This window comes from Notechis scutatus, chromosome 12 (assembly GCF_049901735.1).
Source record: "Notechis scutatus isolate UNSWTSFEM ecotype Mainland chromosome 12, rNotScu1.2, whole genome shotgun sequence".
NCBI classification, from domain to species: domain Eukaryota; kingdom Metazoa; phylum Chordata; class Lepidosauria; order Squamata; family Elapidae; genus Notechis; species Notechis scutatus.
In genome coordinates, this window is record NC_142020.1 from 1074324 (window position 1) to 1093744 (window position 19421).

The 19421-nt window shown below is 49.5% G+C and overlaps 1 protein-coding gene across 1 annotated transcript in view; it reads right to left on the reverse strand.

Moving 5' to 3' along the window:
• Positions 1-2896: 2896 nt before the first annotated feature.
• The window catches only part of LOC113422566 (heparan sulfate glucosamine 3-O-sulfotransferase 4), a 96938-nt gene continuing 80413 nt past the window's right edge, over positions 2897-19421 (reverse strand). Inside the window, 2 exon segments of the mRNA XM_087942170.1 lie at positions 2897-3828; positions 8038-8711. Coding sequence (XP_087798296.1) covers positions 8075-8711 — 637 coding nt within the window. The 3' untranslated portion in view covers positions 2897-3828; positions 8038-8074.

Genomic DNA, 19421 nt, shown 5'->3' on the forward strand with positions numbered 1-19421 from the left:
TTTCCAGAAGGTGCCGTGGATCAGGAGTGTTGCCTTGGGCCCCTTGAAAGCAACGGCTTTTTTCCAATGCATGAAACCATGGATTGGTCTGAATGCAGATGAGTAACCAACATGGGGGCTCGATGCTTGGAAACACGGCCCTCCAGCCCTCTCAGGGTGGAAAGAGAAGTAGGGGCACCTTGATGCCCTAAGTGGAGGGGGGGGAGAGATGTCATTGTAGTAGGAGCAGATGCCATCCTTTCAGTGTGAAGGGCACGTCAGTCCTGAGCATCTTTTGCCAGCCCAGAAAGGTGTGCGCATGGCCACAAGCCTTGAACACACACCCATATCATCAACTTTTGGGGTGTACCAACCAGATTGCAGGAGGAGGAAATTCTGCCGGGGCTGGCAGTGGAAGAGGAGGCTGCCAGCCAGCCGGGAGGGCTGTTGGACGGGGCCCTTGGCTTCTCCAAAGGGTACCCAAAGGGAAGGTGTGAATTTCCCCCTCCCCTTTCATGCCAGGATCCTCTGGCACAGCTGTAAACAAGGTGCTGAATGAAGCGGAACAGGCTTTTTTCCTCAGGGGATGCTGGAATCCCAGTACAGCAATATCAGGCTTCTTTTTCTGAAAACCCCTCTATTCTAATTTAATACATAATTAAACATTTGATGACTTTTTAAGTTTCTGGCGAAGGGCGGGAGAGACACGCAAGAGGGCAGGCAGTCGGTGCCCGCCTCTGAGCAGGAAGCCAGAGCTTCCACTTGCTTTGCCTGCTGCGAGTGGCGTCCAGCCTTGGCACACCCACCACTAATGGTGCTTAATGGTCCCTGTAATTGGTGTCTCAAGTTATTCAAAAGTAAATTTACTAGAAAATAATTAGCAATTTTATAGTTCACTACTTCTTCATTTTGTTGATTAAAAAAAATCCAGTTGCTTTTTTCCAGTGGCACAATTCTATGAGATGGTAAAATAATTTCCCCCAACCTGCAAGATAGGGATTAGGCACGACAGCGTGGAAACACACCAGAGACGGAGAGAATAGACGGAAGAGGTTCTGCTTGCATTATGCAGCGAAAGGAAGGCCCTTGTCGGCTTCGCAGGGAGCCTTTGATCTATCCTGACTAGTTTCTGAGCACCTGGGAGTTTCTTTCTCCTGGACCAGCGAGATTCCAAGGCTGACTTCAGGCGTTACTCCAAATACGGGCAGTCAGATCCCGAAGCTGGCCCACAACTCCCCTCGAGGGGCTCAAGCACCAAGAAAGCTGCCACCGGAGGAGTTAGGAGTTAGTGAAGCTGGGCAAGGATATGGGTGCCAAAATAGAAAGAAAATAGGGAGTCCTAAGGGAGACTGAGCCCAGGCCAGGGCTGGGAAGGACTGGACCTGAAGAGTTCGGCTGCATGGCCATGGAAGCGGTGCAAGGTGAGGAGGAGACTGGAGAGTCCCCCTTGCAGGGCAGCAGGAAAACCAGAGCATGGGGACTTCTCCCATCTCCACAGTGTAGAAAGTCAGAGCCTATCCCCTTCTAGAAGAATGAAATATTTTTAGGAATATTTATATTTCCCCAAAGGGAGAAATGGAGAAACATGTTTTTAGAGGCAGGAAGCAACCCCGACTTTCCTTAATAGCCCTCAGCAGATGTCAGCACTTAAGAGCCTCCCTTCTGCCCCAGGGACTCTGCCACCAAGCAGTGACAGCTGGTTGTTGAGGTTGGCCTTCAAACTTTGTATCTCGGTTCGAATGGTCGTCTCTTGACTGGGCTCCCAGGACTGCTCTGAAGGTAGCCCAGGAATCTAAAATAATGACTCGGTCCCTAACGCGTCAAAAGAAAGATGAAGTAGAATGGTGACAGAGGGATTATTCATGTATAAAGGACAGGAAATTGGGTTTGACAAGGAAAATGGAATTGATGATTGTAAGTTATATATAGAGGGGAAAAACAGAGCAATTAGATGAACATGAGATCTAACGATGGAAGAATGGAGGGAGACGTTTTAAGGCATACAAGCTTTGATACCAGTATTATGGCTGGTCGATGGTCTCTTATGAGAATAGGAATTTGCCCACTGTGTTATACGGAACAAAGAGTTGGACGTGTCAGGAGAAACATAAATAGTTGAGTTGGTTTGGTGAGGTAAAGAGGGCTGGATGAGGAGGAAATCCCAGACCAAATCTAGGATGAACGAGTGAAGAGACGACCATTTGAACCGAGGCATCAAAGTTTGAATGCCCAGCCTCAACAACCGCCTAACGCTGTTTGGTGGCAGAGCCCCTGGGGCAGAAGGGAGGCTGCATTCAGACACTAGGGCACACCATGGTTAGCAGCAGTCCTAGTTAGGCTCCCGTATCCAAGAAAGTGGTCAAGGGAGAATAGCCAGCCAAGGGCAGGAGAGAAGGGAGAGGCACGGCAGGGGTGCCAAGGAGCTCTAGCTGTGGTTTCTTCTCCCACCATAGCTTGGCTTTCCCTCTCTCTGCATGTTGCACAGTGCTGCTTATTTCCAAAGAGGGTGATGGGGGTGTAATAAAAGGAGGCGTGCCAGGATTAAGGATGTTGCTAAACTACAACTCCCAGCATCCTCCTCTGTGGCCTATGCTGACTGTCATTGTGGTTTGGCAGCAGCGGGAGGCCACACTGCGCCCCCCAACCCCCCACAGTTGGGTCAGTGAGAATCAGCGAGATCTGTTCGGTGTGAAGACCTCTCGTTGTCCAGACAGAAGCGGCTCTGATGAAAATGAAACGAGCATTAAGAGGTTTTTGTGCTTTTTCCCTGCATTTAATTTACTCTTCTAGAGCCAAGAGGGAGTAATATATTTTCAGCGTTGGCACCCCACCTCCCCCCCATATGACCCACCCCTTTGCCAAAGGCAGCTGTCCCCCCCACCCCCGAGAGCTGATAAATGCAGCAGAGAGAAGAAGCTGCTGTTGCAAGATTTTATTGTGGGGTGAGATTAGCTCCAGGTGGAGACTTTGCATGTCTGCCTTGTTCAGGTAGATGGTGGAGACTCGGAGGATGGGGGCAAGGAGGCGGCGGCAGGGGGGCAATTTCCCTTCCAGGCAATGAATCCTTCCATTGTCAATGGCTGAACTATAACATTGCCAGCTTTCTGGGACAATGACTCATCCTGTCCCTGGGAGCAGAAAATTAAGGATAATTTATGCCTTGCTAATTGAAATCAAATACAAAATTCAATCTCTCTGTGCCAGGGAGGCTGACATTTAAACAGGGAAGACAAAACAGAAAAAAAAAGAAAGAACGAACGAAAGAAAGGAAAAAAGGGAACGTTTCCTGAGCTGGTGGCTTCCTCAGAAGACAGACGGTCTCCTCCTCGCACAGCAAAAGGCAAGGCTGGCAGAGGAAACGCACCAGCCGTCCAGAAAACAGGAAACCAACCGGCAGCCCTCCGTACAGCGGAATTGGCCCCCTCCTCCCTTGGAAAGGGCCACACCAAGCATTCCACACCCGGGCAGCCTCCCCACCGGGATGCCGCTTTCCAGAACGGGCTCCCTGAGAACAGGGTGGTCTCCTCCGCCTGCCGTAGCAAAACTAAACATCTGAAGAAGACGCAGCACAGGATGCAGGACGTGTGAAATGGCTCTTCTTCCCCAGCTGGGGAGCAAGGACGCCCAGCTGCCCCCTCTTCTCTCGGGACAGCAGAGGGGTCTCCAGGGCAGGGCTGGGGGCTCTCGGGGCGCCTTCCTGGTCTCAGAAAGTGGGAGGAATCAGGGGCCAAAGGGACCCCCAAAGCTTTGGCTGCCTCTTCAGTCCGCTGAGCCCTCATCCCCAATGCTGGGGTCAGGGGGCAGTTGGCCCTCGGAAGTCAAGTCAGGCTTTTGTCACTGCAGGAGGATCTGTAGGGAGGAGAAGAAGAAGCACCACCTTGTTACTTGAGCAGCAGCACCCCATTGAGAGAATGACCCCCCCCAAGGAGTTGGAGCCCCCGCTTGGGACAACCCACTGCCCATCTGGCAGAAGACAAAATCTCTTGGGGCTCCTCGTGAGTGTCATGCGGTTTGGTCAAAGGCCCCATCGGCTGTTTCTCACGAGGGACGGTGCCTGTTTGCGCCATTTTGTCAGGGGCAAGAAAGAAAGAGAGGAGGGCTGTGGCTTCTCTCCTGGGGGGGAGATGAGAGGGGCCCATGTGCCCCAGGCTGCAAGCTGGAACCTCACTCATCAACCACACCAGCTGATATTGAATCAACCAGGTGGCCTTGATCACCTTGTTCTTAGGCCAGGCTGAGGTTCCTGGCGGAGCACACAGGCCAGGCCAGCAAGCAAGGAGGGGGGTCAATCTGTCCTGAGCACGAGGGAGGAATCTGGAGCCCCAGTCTGACGGGATGCAGGGGCCTTCTCCAAATCCTCCAAGGTGTGAAGCTGCCCCAGTGGGAGCCTGGGGATGGGGAGGAGGACGCAAGGGGCATAGCCCACTCAGACCGTAAACAATGGTTTATTTTCTCTCTTTTTTTTATGAAGCCATCTACCTGAACACTTTAAATCCTTGCAAAATGGATTGCATGACAACATCGTTCTCTTTTAATAGATGAAGTCAGAACTTAATCATAGGTGAAAGTCAGCTCTAGCACACACTTCACTTTTTGTTTGTTAAAATTTATAGTTGCTTTTCCTCTACAAAAGAAAAGAGAACTACACTATGTTAGAATTTTAAGAATTTTTATAAAATGATTGGTATTGTCCTCAGAAAAATTGTTTAGAATACACAGAGGCACTTCAAATGTATTCATTGGAAATGTGAACAAAGGGGGACATTTTACCATGTTTGGTGGAAGTATAAAAAGCTAGAAAATTCTGGATTCAAATACTTGTATCCAGGATCTTAAAGATTACAAACAATTGAGACAAGAGGTTTTTCTTGTGGGATTGTAGACAAACAGTTTGGGGTGGGGGAAAGTCATGGAATGTTGTTTTGTGCATGGTAGTTGCAGTGAGATTATCGTATGCACAAAGATGGAAAGATTCGGCCTTATCCTCACTGGAGGAATAGTTGGTGAAGATGATGGAACTCAGTGAGTGAGGTGGCTAAATTGACTTCTTTGATCAAAGAAAAGACTATGTTTACTGCTGGATGGGCAGCCCCTTATGGACTTTTTGCACAAAACAGAACAAATTTACAATTTATGGATTTGGTGATTCGACATAGAAAGAAGAGAGTTATGTTGTAACCTTATAGTAAGGGATAAATTTATAATTGTGCTTATATGCTGTAAAGAAGATTGGAAGCCATGAGATGCTAGAGTCTTTTTTCTTTCTTTTCTACGTTTTAATCCCCGCTTTTCTTGCACTTTTAGTTTTCTCTTTGATTTCTTTTCCTTTTCCTTTTCTTACTTTATATCTTACTTTTTTATATCTTACTTTACTGCATTAGTTTTATCTTTAATCTACCTCATATTAACTGGACCCTAAACAAATGTACAACTGAACCCATACATGCAACCTCCTACAATGCTGTAACAAATCTGGGACTGGAACAACTAGTAACCAACAATACTAGACTTAACAACTGCCTCGATCTCATCTTCTGCAATAGTTTGAATTCAATTTACGGAATACAAACTAAAGAACCCTTTTCCAACAGTGACCACAACATGATTGACTTTTGTCTCAACATACATCCACACAAAAATCATCACAATGACAAAATCCCCAATTATAACTTCAAAAAAGGCAGCTATGATCTTATAATCAACGATCTCTCTTCCCTTGATTGGCAATTTCTATTCACTGGATGCAATACTGTTGAAGACCATTACAACATATTCTTACTAGAATTCAAAAGAGCCATCAAACTATATGTACCAATAACAACTACCAAAACCAGGAAAAACAGATTAACCATAACAATAAGGAAGCTTCAGTCCAAAAAGAGATCACTTTGGCGAAAAAACAAAACTGGTAACGTTGCCAACTTCAAAAGCCGATACAAAAATCTATGCCACCAGATAAGAACTGAATGCGCTAATTATCACATTAAACAAGAGGAAAACCTTCCACGCACAAATTCCAACCGTGCTTTCTACAATTTTGTAAACAACAAACTAAAAGACTCAAGGTCCATCCCACCCCTGAAAGGACCTAATGGCAAAGACTGCAAGGACACCATCAAAGCAAACCTCTTTAACACATTCTTTGGCTCAGTATTTGTAAACAGCAATGGATCAAGCCCAGTACTTCCTAGTCGAACCACAGACAACTACAATGATCTAATACATATCAATTTTACAGAAAACATTGTTGAAAAAGCACTGCGCAATCTAAAACCATCCCTATCTATTGGACCGGATGGAATATGTGCCTACTTCTTAAAAAAGCTACCCACTGCCATAGCCGAACCTCTAAGCTTAATCTTTGAAAAATCTTTCAGGACCAGCTCCTTGCCAAAACTATGGTCACAAGCCATGGTCATCCCCATCTTCAAAAAGGGAGACCCCAGCCTAGTTGAAAATTACAGATCAATCTCCTTATGCTGCGTCACCTGTAAAGTCATGGAATCAATTATTAATCAATCCATTATCCTCCACTTAGAGACAAACAACCTACTCTCTAATAAACAATTTGATTTCGGAAAAAAACTATCCTGTAATCTGCAACTCTTAACACTGCAAAAACATATGGACTACACAACTCGATCAGGGCAAAGCAATAGACGCAATCTACATAGACTTCTGTAAAGCCTTTGATTCAGTGGTACACGATAAACTACTACTAAAACTAAAATCTTATGGTTTCTCTGGACACCTACATAACTGGGTAGAAGCATTCCTGTCAAACAGACAACAAATGGTCAAAATTGGGAGCGTCCTATCAAATTCTGTACCTGTCAACAGTGGTGTCCCCCAAGGCAGTGTTCTAGGACCAACTCTCTTCATACTCTACATAAATGACCTCTGTGATCATATTAAGAGCAACTGCATTCTCTTCGCTGATGATGTAAAGCTAATCAATACCACAGACAATACTACTACCCTGCAAAAATGTATCAGAATGGTCAATCAAATGGCAACTTCAAATCTCAACAAATAAATGCTCTGTCTTACATATTGGCAGAAAAAAATCAGAAAATAAAATACAAGCTAAGTAGTCAAGACCTTGTTGAAGATCCAAACTTTGTCAAGGACCTTGGAGTACTCATCTCAAATGATCTAAGTGCTAGAGCCCACTGTAACTACATAGCCAAAAAGGCATTAAGAGTTGTTAATCTAATCCTGCGTAGCTTCTTCTCTGGTAATATCACACTACTAACTAGAGCATACAAAACATTTGCTAGACCTATACTTGAATACAGCTCATCGGTCTGGAACCCATATCATGTATCTGATATTAACACAATTGAAAAAGTCCAGAAATATTTCACAAGGAGAGTTCTCTGCTCCTCTACTCATTGCAGAATACCTTATGCCACCAGACTCGAAACTCTAGACCTAGAAAACCTAGAGCTACACCACCTCCGGTCCGATCTAAATATAGCATATAAAATCATACATTGCAATGTCCTACCTGCAAATGAATACTTCAGCTTCAATCATAACAATACAAGAGCACACAATAGATACAAACTCAAGGTTAACCACACCAAACTTGACTGCAGAAAATACAACTTCAGCAACAGAGTGGTCAATGTTTGGAATACTCTCCCCAAACCCCAAAAACTTTAACCTTAGACTGTCTACTGTTGACCTCAACCCCTTCCTAAGAGGTTCGTAGGGCCTCTCCATCTGAGAGCAGCATCACCCACATTTCTGCTTGGAGACCCCCTGATTGTCAAAGCACCAATCGTGCCTACCGTGCCTGTCCTATTGTTTTTTTGTCTTATAAGCATCTATCTCATGTATTCAAAACTATATTTATTCTTATACCTGTATCTTGTAAGCGATTGAGAAATCAAATAAATAAATAAATAAATAAATCTGCAATAACCCCTCCCCCCCTTCTGTTAAATCATGCCCAATTCTCAAAGGCTACTTGGACAGGCTTTTCAGAAGCGGTTTGCCACTGCCTGGTAGGGTGAGAGGGTGAGATTTCCTCCCTGCAGGAAAGCCATTTACCTCTGGAGAAAAACCCGCTTCGTTTGCCACGGCTGCATCACATCCCAGCCTGCTGCTCCTCCCACTGGAAATCCTGGCCTGTCATTTGGTAAAACATGACATTAAAGGGCTTATAAAACTTGTGCAGCCTCTGAATGACGTCTTGGTCGATGACCGGGTGAGTCCGGCCCTTGGACTTGCCAAGGCACCGGGGCGCGCCACTCTCCTCCGGCTTCTTGAGGCAAGGAAAGCCCTTGGTCTGGTTGAAATGGAAGTACTTCTCGGTCACCACCCTCCGCAGGCCCAGGAAGGCCTGCACCTTGGCCAGCTCCCCCGCGGGGTCCGAGATGAGCCGCTCGCCGCTGACAAAGTGCATCTGGGCCAGCGGGAAGTACTGGAGCCAGCTCTCCAGGTGCAGCGCATAGAGGCCGATGCGGAGGGCGCTCCAGGAGGCGTCGATCAGCCCCAGAGTCCGGTTCTTGAAGGCCAGCACCTCGAAGGTGGGGATCTCGGGCTTCTTGGAGAGGGTCTGCGTGTAGTCGGAGATCGCCCGTGTCACTGGGTCCCGAACCACCACGATCAGCTTGGTGTCCTTGGCCATGGCGTGGATGCGCCCGGCCGCCTCGCCGGTCACGAAGTAGCTGGGTGTTTTCTCCATGGTGAGCTGGCCTTCCAGAGTCCGTGGCATCAGCTCCCTGTAGCGCAAGAGAGTGGGAGAGACATGAGGTCCATGTCCACCTGCTTGACTCCAGGCTGGGCGGGTGCGGAACTGGGGTGCCGGGAGCCATTAGCCCAGAGGTCTCCAACCTTGGCCACTTTAAGACTTGTGGACTTCAACTCCCAGAATTCCTCAGCCAGCTTTGCTGTTTGAAGTCCACAAGTCTTAAAGTGGCCAAGGTTGGAGACCCTGGCAGTAGGCTGCCCTTTGCTGAGATCAACAGGCAGAAGTTAATTGGCCATAAAAGCCGCCCATCCCAGCCTGAGCAGCAGCCATCTGCTCAATTAAAGTCTATTCACTTCGGAGTCTTGTATCAAAGTGGAACATTTAGGATTACACGAGACCTTTTTGTTATGATGACACGCTTTTAAATGTCTCTGCTAATAAACTTAATACAGGCAGGGATCCCTCAGCGCTTGTCCCGTAATTAAGTGTATTTACTATCTCGCAGGCGAGGAGCAATGCCTGGCTTTTATCTCACCTTCCCACGCCTTGTCAATAATTAATGGTTGTGGGGTTTGAAGGGGAACTTCCCAGGCACTTCAGGGAACCTGGGGGGAGATGGGGGGTGCGGACTGGCTCTGAGCCTGAAGCCCAGGCCAGGGGAGCGGGGGGGGGGGCTCCTGCCAGACAATATCCTCAATCTGGGGAGACAGCCATTCAGTTTGGACATGCTCAGAGGTGGAACACGACGTCCCAAAGAGGCACACCTGCTCGGGGCCAAAGGAAGGGCTCCTGTGTGGAGCCCCCACCCCCAGCAGAGCCTTGCCAGAGGCTGTCTGGCCTTGCTGGGCTCCCTCCCTGGCAGCCCCTGGCCGGAAGGCAGCTCCTCAACTGCTTGAGTGGCTGGCTCTGAAATGGACCTCGGCATGGGGGGGCAGGAAGGAAGATGGGTGTCCTTAAAGAGAGGCTCCCCTCCCCCCCCCAAGCTGGGCTCCGTTCTTCCAAGGTGGGGGGGGGCAGAGGATGGGGGGGCCAAGGAGTGTCTCCTCCGCTGCCCATTGTGGTAAAGAAAGGCTCTCCTTTACGGCATTGTGGAGAGGGATTTGGTCTCGTGGCCCCCGGCCCAAAGTAAAAGATGCTTGGGAATTCAGAGAGTTGGCAGAAAACTGGGCACCCGGCCCGAATGCCTCCCTCTGCTGCAACTGGCTTTGGGGGGCAGGGGGAGATATGGGGGTCCCAACAGGGGATCCTGCCCTGATACCCATCCCCCATCAAGGTTCAGCCCCCTTGGAGGCCCCGTCTCACTGGGAGAGCAGGGCTGGGGCAGGGAGGCGCTTGGCCCCCTCACCCAACCCTCCGTGGGGGCTGTCTGGGTGGAGATTAGGAATGCCCCCCCCCCCAAATGAGGGAGCTCTGGGCTTCCAATTGCTATGATGGGAAATAACCAACATTTCCAGTTTGGATTTTTGCTTCGTGCCAGCAGAGGCTGCAACTTGCCAGCAGCAGGAAATGCCTCTTCTCCCTTCCTGGGTTCAGCAAATGCTGCTTTTACAAGTGAAATCCCTGGAGAGGAAGCGATGTTTTTGTCAGGGCTGTTCCAATTTTGGAGCCTGCCAGAATTTGTACGTCTCCAGCCTCCCTCCACGTCTCCTGCCCGTCCAGTGGGTTCTCCTGTCCAGTGCCTGCATCACCATCTCTGCTTGGGCAGCCCAGTCATTATTTGGGGGGTAGGCAGAAGGGGTCCCAAAGGGGGCTGCCAAAAATGGGGGGTTTGGAGTGGTGCAAATCTCCTTCCAGCCTCCTGGCGAGGATATTTTCAAGGGGATGAACCCATTTGAGGTAGCAGGAAAGCCGAACCCCTTGGGCTGAATTGGTCCCCCTGAATGGGAAGGAAAGGACCCCCCCCCGTTCCACTTTGCACAGATGAAGCATCTGGTAAGCCTCTTTCTGAGCTCCCAACCCATATTCAAGACTAAAAGCATTAATGCTGAGAACGGTGTCAATCCCTCCCAAGCACACTCTCCAGTCTCTGCCAACTCTTCAGCTGCCATTCTGGGGGGGCAGAATGCAAGCTGCCCACTGGCCTGGCTCAGGACGCTGGATGCATCAAAGACTGATGACAGCCAACATCACCTCAGGGACAGGTATCTCAAAGGGGGAGGTGTTGTGCTTGGATGAAAGCAGCAGATCCGTTGGATGCCACTGGTGGGCACCTGCCTGGGCCACTTTGCAGGAAGGCTGCATGCCATGGCAGGGAGGCCCTTCCTGCCCCACATGGAGGCCTGGCACGCGAGAAGCTGCTCGCTCTTTCCTTGGCCTGCCTGGCACTTCTGCTCCCCCTCTGCCCCAGATGTGCCTGTGGAAAATAATTGTTTACCAGCCACACAATCGGCATTGAGAACAGGCATAACACAGGCGAGGGGAACCAGAAACAGCTGCAGAGGCTGAATGGTAGCCAGAGGTTGAAGGTACCCAGAATCAGAACATCTGGGAACTCCTGAGCCTGCTATAAGTCTGCATGAAGGGACCAACGAAGGAGCAGAGAAAGTAGGCAATCCCTCAGCCCACTTCCCTCTAGTAAGCCTGGGACCAATTGTCTGTCTCTTGCAAGCCCCCCCCCCCCCCAATTTACTGGAAAGGGAGAGAATGGAGAGGCCTGTGGGGGAGCTGCCATTGCCACCTGAACGAGGAGAAGGAAACAGGTGTGTGTGTGTGTGTGTGTGTGTGTGTGTGTGTGTGTAGGGGTTTATGTGCTCTCTTAGAGCAGAGGCCTCCAAACTTGGCAAATATCAGATTGCCAAGACCGATCCCTGCCTTAATGCTAAGCCTAATGGAACACCACCACCACCACCCCCGAGTGCAGCCAGTCCACATGCAGTTGTGGACCTACCTTATTCTAGGGCCGCCCAAACCAAACTTCAAGATCCCCTCAACAAGGACGTCCGAGAGAGCCTTGCCAAACCTTTGGCTGAAATCCAGGCAGGTTCTGTCCACCGCTTTCCCTTGGCCCATTAGAAGAGTTACCTTGTCGGAGGAGGGTTCTGCACAACCTGCAGGCATTGGGCAGGTCATTGGGCGGCATCCTCAGGAGAGTCAGAAAGATGACCCCACCCCATAACATACCATCCCTCCGTGGGCTTGAACAGCCATTGGTCCTCCATGCTGCAGCCACTCAACAGGAGTCAAGAGGAGCCGGGACCGGCCAGAGGCATTCTTTTGGGGGGAACTAAGAGAAGGGGAGACACCGCAGCCCACCTGGAGTAACCTGAATGTAGACCTCGTCTGCAAGAGCCCTCCCACCCCGTACCCCGTTTTCCCCAAGCCTGGCATCTCTACAGGAATTGCACCCTGGCAGATTTCTGCCCCCAACATCCCTGTCCTCACCAAATCAACCATAAAAACAAGGCCAGGTCGCTGATGCTTTTGCAAAACCCAACTGCTCTTTCTAAGGACAACGAGGCTTTTGCCTGGGTGGCTTCCACCCGGCACAAACGAAGAGCTCCTGGCCATTCTGGAGCATCAAAAAGGCTGTGCATGTGGAAAGGACAGGCATTCGGTGCCTCTCTCTCCCGCAGACTGGCTGGCTTCCGACACAGCTCCAAACCACAAGGGCTGGCTTCCCCCAACATGCTGAGCCAAAGCCCAGCAACCAGCATGAGGTGAAAATCAAGTTCCTGCTACAGTCTGTAGCTGTTGCAAGCATATCTGGGTGCCTGTTTTTGTTGCAATCTTTCTGCAGAACTTCAAGGGGAAGAGGAGATCAGGTGGCCCCCCACTGTCCCCCCATTCATTGACTCTCAGGGCACTTCTTCTGATGCTGGGGGAGGAGACCACTGGCAAACTTAGTCATCCCATAGCGTGTTATTTTACACTCTGGTTTCTGGTTTAGACCCTGGATTTAGCAGAAGTTGCCACCCTGACTCAACAGCTCTACCTTCCAGCTCAGCTCTGCTTCCCTAGCTGCACAAGATGAGCCCCGATTCTATCTGCATGATCAGCAGTTCCCAAGTGTGGTAAGTTGTAACCTGATTTTATCTATCCTAACTGGTCATATAATTAATTATATAATTTGTTAAATTTATATGCCACCCAATTTCCAGCTACTCAGTTTATTAATTTTCCAGGATTCTGGGAGTAAAAAGGAAGAAAGGACTCTTCCAACAGCTATGCGAAAGTGTATTTGTAAATAGACAAACACTAACATTTTCGTTTAATTTCTTAAGTCTTCCCCACCTCTTATTTTTGCATCACAGTGTAGCTACACCGAAGGGGAAAAGAAGGCAGGCCCACTCCTCCAGGCCAGGCCATTAAAGAACTAGAAGCCTTGTGTCATCAAACAGCTGCAGCTTTTGAGAAGAAGCACAATATGAATTGATCTCATCATATGGGTGGCTGATCTCTTTTCACAACACAGCTGCCTCCTGTGCCAACCTGGACTTATCCCTCAAGATACGAAGGTGTGTGCAAAACACACTAAGGCTGCTTCCCTCCCCACATTCAACACATATGTTTCAAGGTTTTCTGATACTAACACCAGCAGCAAATTGGTAGAAGAGGGAGAGAAGGCCCAAGTTGCTACAGCAACTGGCAGGTGGTTCTGGAAAATATGCTGAGAAGAAAATCTATGGGAACTAGAGGGCCTCTTTCAGTTCCGGTCACCGCATATCCCCTCTACACACAATCATGAACCAGGTCTTTAGCTTCAACACAACCTGTGACCATAGTGAGCCCATCAAAGGCAACTGGCAGCTTCTAACACCTCCATAGCAGGTGGGAAGTTCCCACACCCCATTCCTTTATTTAAAATCCAGAGGGGAGAAAACAGGAAAGTCTGGGCACTGAATGTGGGAGGTGTTCCCAAGATAAAAGGAACCTGGCCTTTGGAAGGGGATCCTGTGTTAAGAACCTGGTCTCCTGAACTATTAACTTCTCGCACAAGGTGAGGTGTGGTTGGATGCCATGACAACGCCCACAAGGGTCCCTTCTAGGCTTTCATTAAGGACTTAGTAGAGGAGCTGGAGGGGGTGTCAATCAAATCAGAGGTACAATTAGGAGCAAGTGTAGAAGACAAAAATGAAATTCTTGGTAGGTGAGAGAAATGGGCTGAGATTTACAGACCATTAGGAAATACCACCTGAGAAACAAAGAAACATTTCCTGGAGATGCTCCAAGTACATGAGAAGGAGAGTTTGGACGAGCAGTGACCAGAAGCTGAGAATGAGTCAGCAGCCTGATGTGGCTGCAAGAAGGGCAAATACATGGTTTGGAAGTATCATTTCCAAATCGTGGGAAGTTAACTGATATAATCATATCTAAGTTTAAAATGGAAGCATCAGAATAGGAGTAACAATACTCAATAATCATTGACAATAATGAAGTCAGCCTGGAACTCTGGGCAGCCGCATCCATTCTAAGGAAAACAGCCACAACCCCCCGCACAAACATGGCTTTCACACACACACACACACACACACACACACACACACACACAAGGATCTGAGGTGGAGCCTTGGCCCTTCCAGTCACCTGGAGAGGAAGGGAAGCTGGCTTCTCACCCAGGCCAAGGGATAGCGGGACGGCAGGTGAGCTGAAAGCCTTGCCTGCCCCAGGTCCAGCGGTCAAGCAAGTGGAAGGCATGCCAAGAACATCCTTCCAGGCCCTCAAGATGCCACCAGACTCTGATTCTGAGCTGTAAACTCCTTCCATGAAGCACCCTCCCCCGTTTCTTGCCCGCTGGGCTGAAGCCTCCCCTGCCCCACTGGGGTCACAAGGGCAGCTCAACCATGTCCAGCCTGGCGGGGCATGTCAGGATCACCTTGGCTGGCTGGCTTCAGCTTCAAGGCCAGCTGCACCTGAGCAGAAAAGAGCTGCCCCCCCTCCTCCTCCTCCCCCTCCCTCTCCAACGCAGGCTGCCTCCCAGTTCCCATTGATTATGCACGCAGCAGCGGTAATTCCCCAGCACCACCGGGGAGCATCCTGCTTCCCATTATTGGAGGCCCTGCTCGCCCCTTGTGGACTGGCCGGCTGCATAATGGCCTCTGCCTCATTTACTGCTGGTGGGGGCGGAGGGGGGGGAGAGGCTCCACTGCAGCCGAGAGGCAGTCAAGAGAGACCCTGGCCGGTAATTCCGGGGATGCTTAGCCCCCGGGCAGCGGGGTCTCTCTCTCTCCCCCCTCTCTCTCTCTGTGTGTGTCAGACAGTTCCTGCCTTGGTCCAGGAGTCCGGTGGGAAGGGGTTTGCTCCAGCCAAACAGCCATGCCTGTGGATGCCCACCAGGGTGACAGCTCAGGTGCTGATGTAGACAGAATGCTATTTAGAGAGGTTTGCACATTTAATCAGATGTTTCACTGTTTTCAGCAAGATGCGGACTCCATCCCTATCCACAGCATTTGGTTGGCCTCAGCTGAGACAGAGAATAATCAAGATTTATGACGCTCATTCATTCCAACTCTGGATCCCACTCAGTTGCCTGGAACAGCTTGGCTTCCCTCTCGGCATCGGAGCGGCTTCGCTAATGGCACCGCAAGGCTTCCCCCTCGCTCTGCCAGCTCAAGCAGGCACCTGTGCCCCCCAAGAATGCTATGCCAGGCAGGCTGACGGGATGGCACCGTCCTGCAGGCGAGCGGACTCTCTCAGAGACGGATCCTGCCAAGCAGCCTCCCGGATTTTCTTCCGAGCAGGCAAGCGCAACTGAACCCCATCTGCTGCCAAGCAAATGTCACTCTGCTATCTTTCCCCGCTGAGACGTTGGAGGAGAGCAGATCTCGCCACATGCCAAGGAGCGAACACGTCTCCCACATAAACAATGGTTCATTAGCTGGAGGAGGTAATCAAAGGCATGTTTGGTGTTCAGAGGAGCTTCCTATTTGCAAACAGAAGCTTCTCTCACAGGCCTTGAGGCACTTCGGGTGGGCGAGGAGGAGGAGGAGGAGGAGGAGGAGGAGGCGAGCCTTGGCGAGACACGGGAGACGACCAGAAAGCCGAGCAGCCCAAGCCTGAATTTCAGGGGACCGGAGCTTCACATCACTGGGCTGCAACTCAGAGTGATCTGAACCTGAAGAATTTCTCCCCCCCCCGCAGGGAAAAGCGGCTGGTTGGGGCCTGAGGGAGCAGAGGGGTCGGGAGCAGCCCCTCCTTCCTCCTGCCAGCTCAGACGGCATCTCTGAGAGAGAAACGCTTCCTTGTTTGCCTTAGTCAGAGAGAGAAAAGCAGGCGCAGAGCCTGTGAAGCAGAGGAAAAGCAGTCTGGGAGAGGATTAGGAGGAGGCTGACGATGAGTTGTTGATTGTAAATGCACAACACAAACCCTAGTTTTCACACTTGCTTCCCAACAGTGGACACAAGTACGTCAATACACGCGTGCTGGAATGGCACAAATTTATTCTATGCCTCCAGCTACACCCTTGGCTAAAATTCTCACGGTGCCTTTTTCCTTTTTGCCCTTTTCTAGACACAAAGGTTTCTCCTGCCACTTGACTGCCGGCGTCCAGGCACTCAATATCCCCAAGTCAGGGGGGAGGGCTTGCTTTTTCTTCCATGTATTGCTTTGCTGAACAAAGCCTGCCCTGCGTGTTAGCCAGAAATAAAAGAGTGACCCGAAGGAGTCAAGGCCAAGAGAAGTCGCCCTTCCTCTCTCTCTTGCATGGGCCAAAGTGCCCCTGCCTAGTTCTGGCCGTCCTATTTCAGGAAGGACATGGAGAAGCCCAAGCAGGTCCAGAAGAAAGCAAGAGGAGGAAGGGCCGGAAGGAAAAAGACAGCTGGAGGCACTGCAGAGTTTAAGCCTGACTTCATTTAAGACTTGACCTCTTGCCCAAGTCCCCCTCACTTCAGAAGGGGGAAGAGTCAACAGCCTTTCCCAGAGGTTCACAGTGGACAGATTCAATTCTGGTTCATCCCCACAACAACTTTCCCCCCTCACTCTCTTCTTAGCCACATGCTCTCAACTGGACCCAGATGCTCCACCCCTTCCCCACCCCCCCAGACCTCTCGGGACTGACTGAGTGAAACTGAGAAAGATCCAGAGGCAGGGGATGAATTCCCAGATGGCCACTAAAGCAGCCGTCTCAGGAAATAACCAGGTCTTCTTCATCACAGTACCTGAGATTCACCTACATAGGAAGTGACCAGCATATGAGGTGAAGGAGGGCCTCATCAGGTGAGTTTCCAAATGCAACCACCTGTCAACTCATAAATCATTCCTATGCCTGTTTTAGTAGCTGCCATAAAAAAGGGGGGGAGGATGGAAATCTGGAAGGGCAGTGCAGCAGTTTGAAAGCGAAAGTACATTCCAACTCTTCTCTTTAAAAGATTGTAACTAAAATACCAGAGCTTTTGCCCGCAAATATATTTAATTGGAGAACATGAATGATGACACCCAGCCCGTGAAGGTGCTCAATGGGAGAATCTGGTTTAGGAGACCCTCAGGGGGACAGGGGAAACAGAGTCACAGGGGACTGTAAGTTACATATGCCAGAATTGGCTTCATACAGGGCAGGGCCAGTATGTCGCCTCTAATAAATCCTTTGAAGTTTTTTTGTAATTTGGCTGAAGAATCATGATTTAATTAGGGTGATTTCTGGAATCCTGACACCACCCTTTACAAGTATATATCCATATATATGGTGAATACAGAGATACTTGAATTTATTTGGTAGGTACCAGGCATCGAGATTATTCAAAGTGGCAGTATTGTTCTACCTGCGCTAATGAGGCCACTCTTTGAAGACTGCATCCTGCTCTGGTTCCCGTGATACCAAAAGAATAAATAAATGCTGAGACCCTGGAAAGAGTACAGAGAAAAGCAACAAAGATTAGGGGTTCTGGAGGCTAAATTGTATGATGAACGATTAAGGGAAATAGGTATGTTTAGCCTAACCAAGAGAAGGCTTAGGGGCAATGTGATAGCTGTCCTCCAATACCTGAAGGGCTGTCAACAGGTGGATTTATTCTCGAAAGCACCAGGGCAGGACAAGAAGCAATGAAGCTCGTCAGAGGAAAGACAGTGAAAACAATTAGTTAGTGGGATAGCTTGCACCCCGAAGTGGTGAGTGCTCTGTACTGGAGGCTTAAGAAAAGTTTGGACACCCATTGGTCAGGGATGGAATAAGGACTCCTGCCTTGGTCAGGGAGTTGGACTAGAGGATCTCCAAGGTCCCTTCCAGATCAATGATTGGACACTGATAGGAAAATCCGCTAGTGGCTAGTATTACTTAGAAATTGAGAAGACAGACCTTGCTCCTTAGAAGGGAAACTAAGACCAGGATGCCGATCCCTTCGCAAGAGCCAATCTGAAAAAAGGCTGTGGAGCCTGGAGAAGATGCCTTGACTCCCGTGGAATGTAGAGGGAGTTGGGGGAGAAAGTAGAAGCCTTCCTAGGCTATGGAAAACAAGTGGGAATCCTCATGGCAGACATGGAAGTCTTTTGTTGTACCAAAGTCACGGCTCCTAGGAATGAGAGAGCACTAGGCGAGACTTTGGAACACGTGGACATCCCTGGGAGGCTGAAGGAAAGGCTCCAAGAAAAGGTTGTCAGAGAAACCAGGGAGCAGAGAGAGACAAGGGAGACATCCATCAAACACGGAAGGAAATGGGATCTTGCTAAGTATGTGAAAAGAAGCCACACCTACAGCAGTGGTGGGATTAAAAATGTTTTACCACCAGTTTGGTGGGTGCGCTTTGCGCGCACATGCACATCAAATGCACACTTTGCGCAAGTGCAGAGGCGTTCCGACTCACCTCCTGCAAGCCTGCACTCCCCCGGTCACTTCAGCAGCTGCCGCGCAGCACTCTGCTATGCTCAGAGAGATCTATGGTTGAGTTGGCTCCATCATCTGAGCTGGTCTTTCATTTGGCCGTCTCCTCTGGTGTGCCACACAAAGCAGCTGCACTTCAAAAGCAGGGAAGAAAGGTGAGTATGGGAGCCCGGGCAGGCAGGTGGGCCCAACAGCGGAGAGGCGGAGAGAACCAGTTCGGTCTCTGCTGCTCATTGGCGCTACCGGCTCGGCCAAACTGGGCTGAACCAGTAGAATACCACCACTGACCTACAGGTATATACTAATAGAAGGGAGCATCATGTCAGGCCATTTCCAGTGCAAAAGAAATGCCAAAAATTAGAAATCTGATTTCATTTAGCACAAATAAAAACGTTCCTGTAGATGGGCTTGCATGGAACAAGCAGGATCTCTTCTACTTGACTCTGAAGAGATCTGAGAGCTCCCAGGCTGGAAGATGGAAGAAATTGAGGTCAAATTCCTGAAGTCTATGCTGATAAAGAAAATCAGTGGGAAAGAAGGGAAATTGGTCCAATTCCATGATTAAGCAGATATATTGAACAAATGCAGATGATCAGATGCAACTGAAGATGAAGGCCTGACAGAGCCACGTCAGGCTCTCACCATGAAGGGTGAGAGAAGTGGTGGTGAGGGTTAAGGTTTGACTTATGAATGTCTACAGAGATTCTCAGTCATACAGGCTTCTTCAAAGAAAAACAAGAATGTCCAATTGCCTCTTGAAAAAGCACCTTTGGGACAACTTTGATTTCCCTTGCAGAAATGGAACTGCTCCTATCCATGGAATCCTGGCAATTTAATGGTAACCAAGGATGGGAAACCAGCTCCTGAATACCATGGCATTTCACCAGCCTGTCTCAAGGTTGCATAAACACCAACATAGCCATTAAGGTACTGAAATATTTACTGCAGCTTAGGCAGATAATAGCAGACAGATCGTAATTCATATACCTAGCA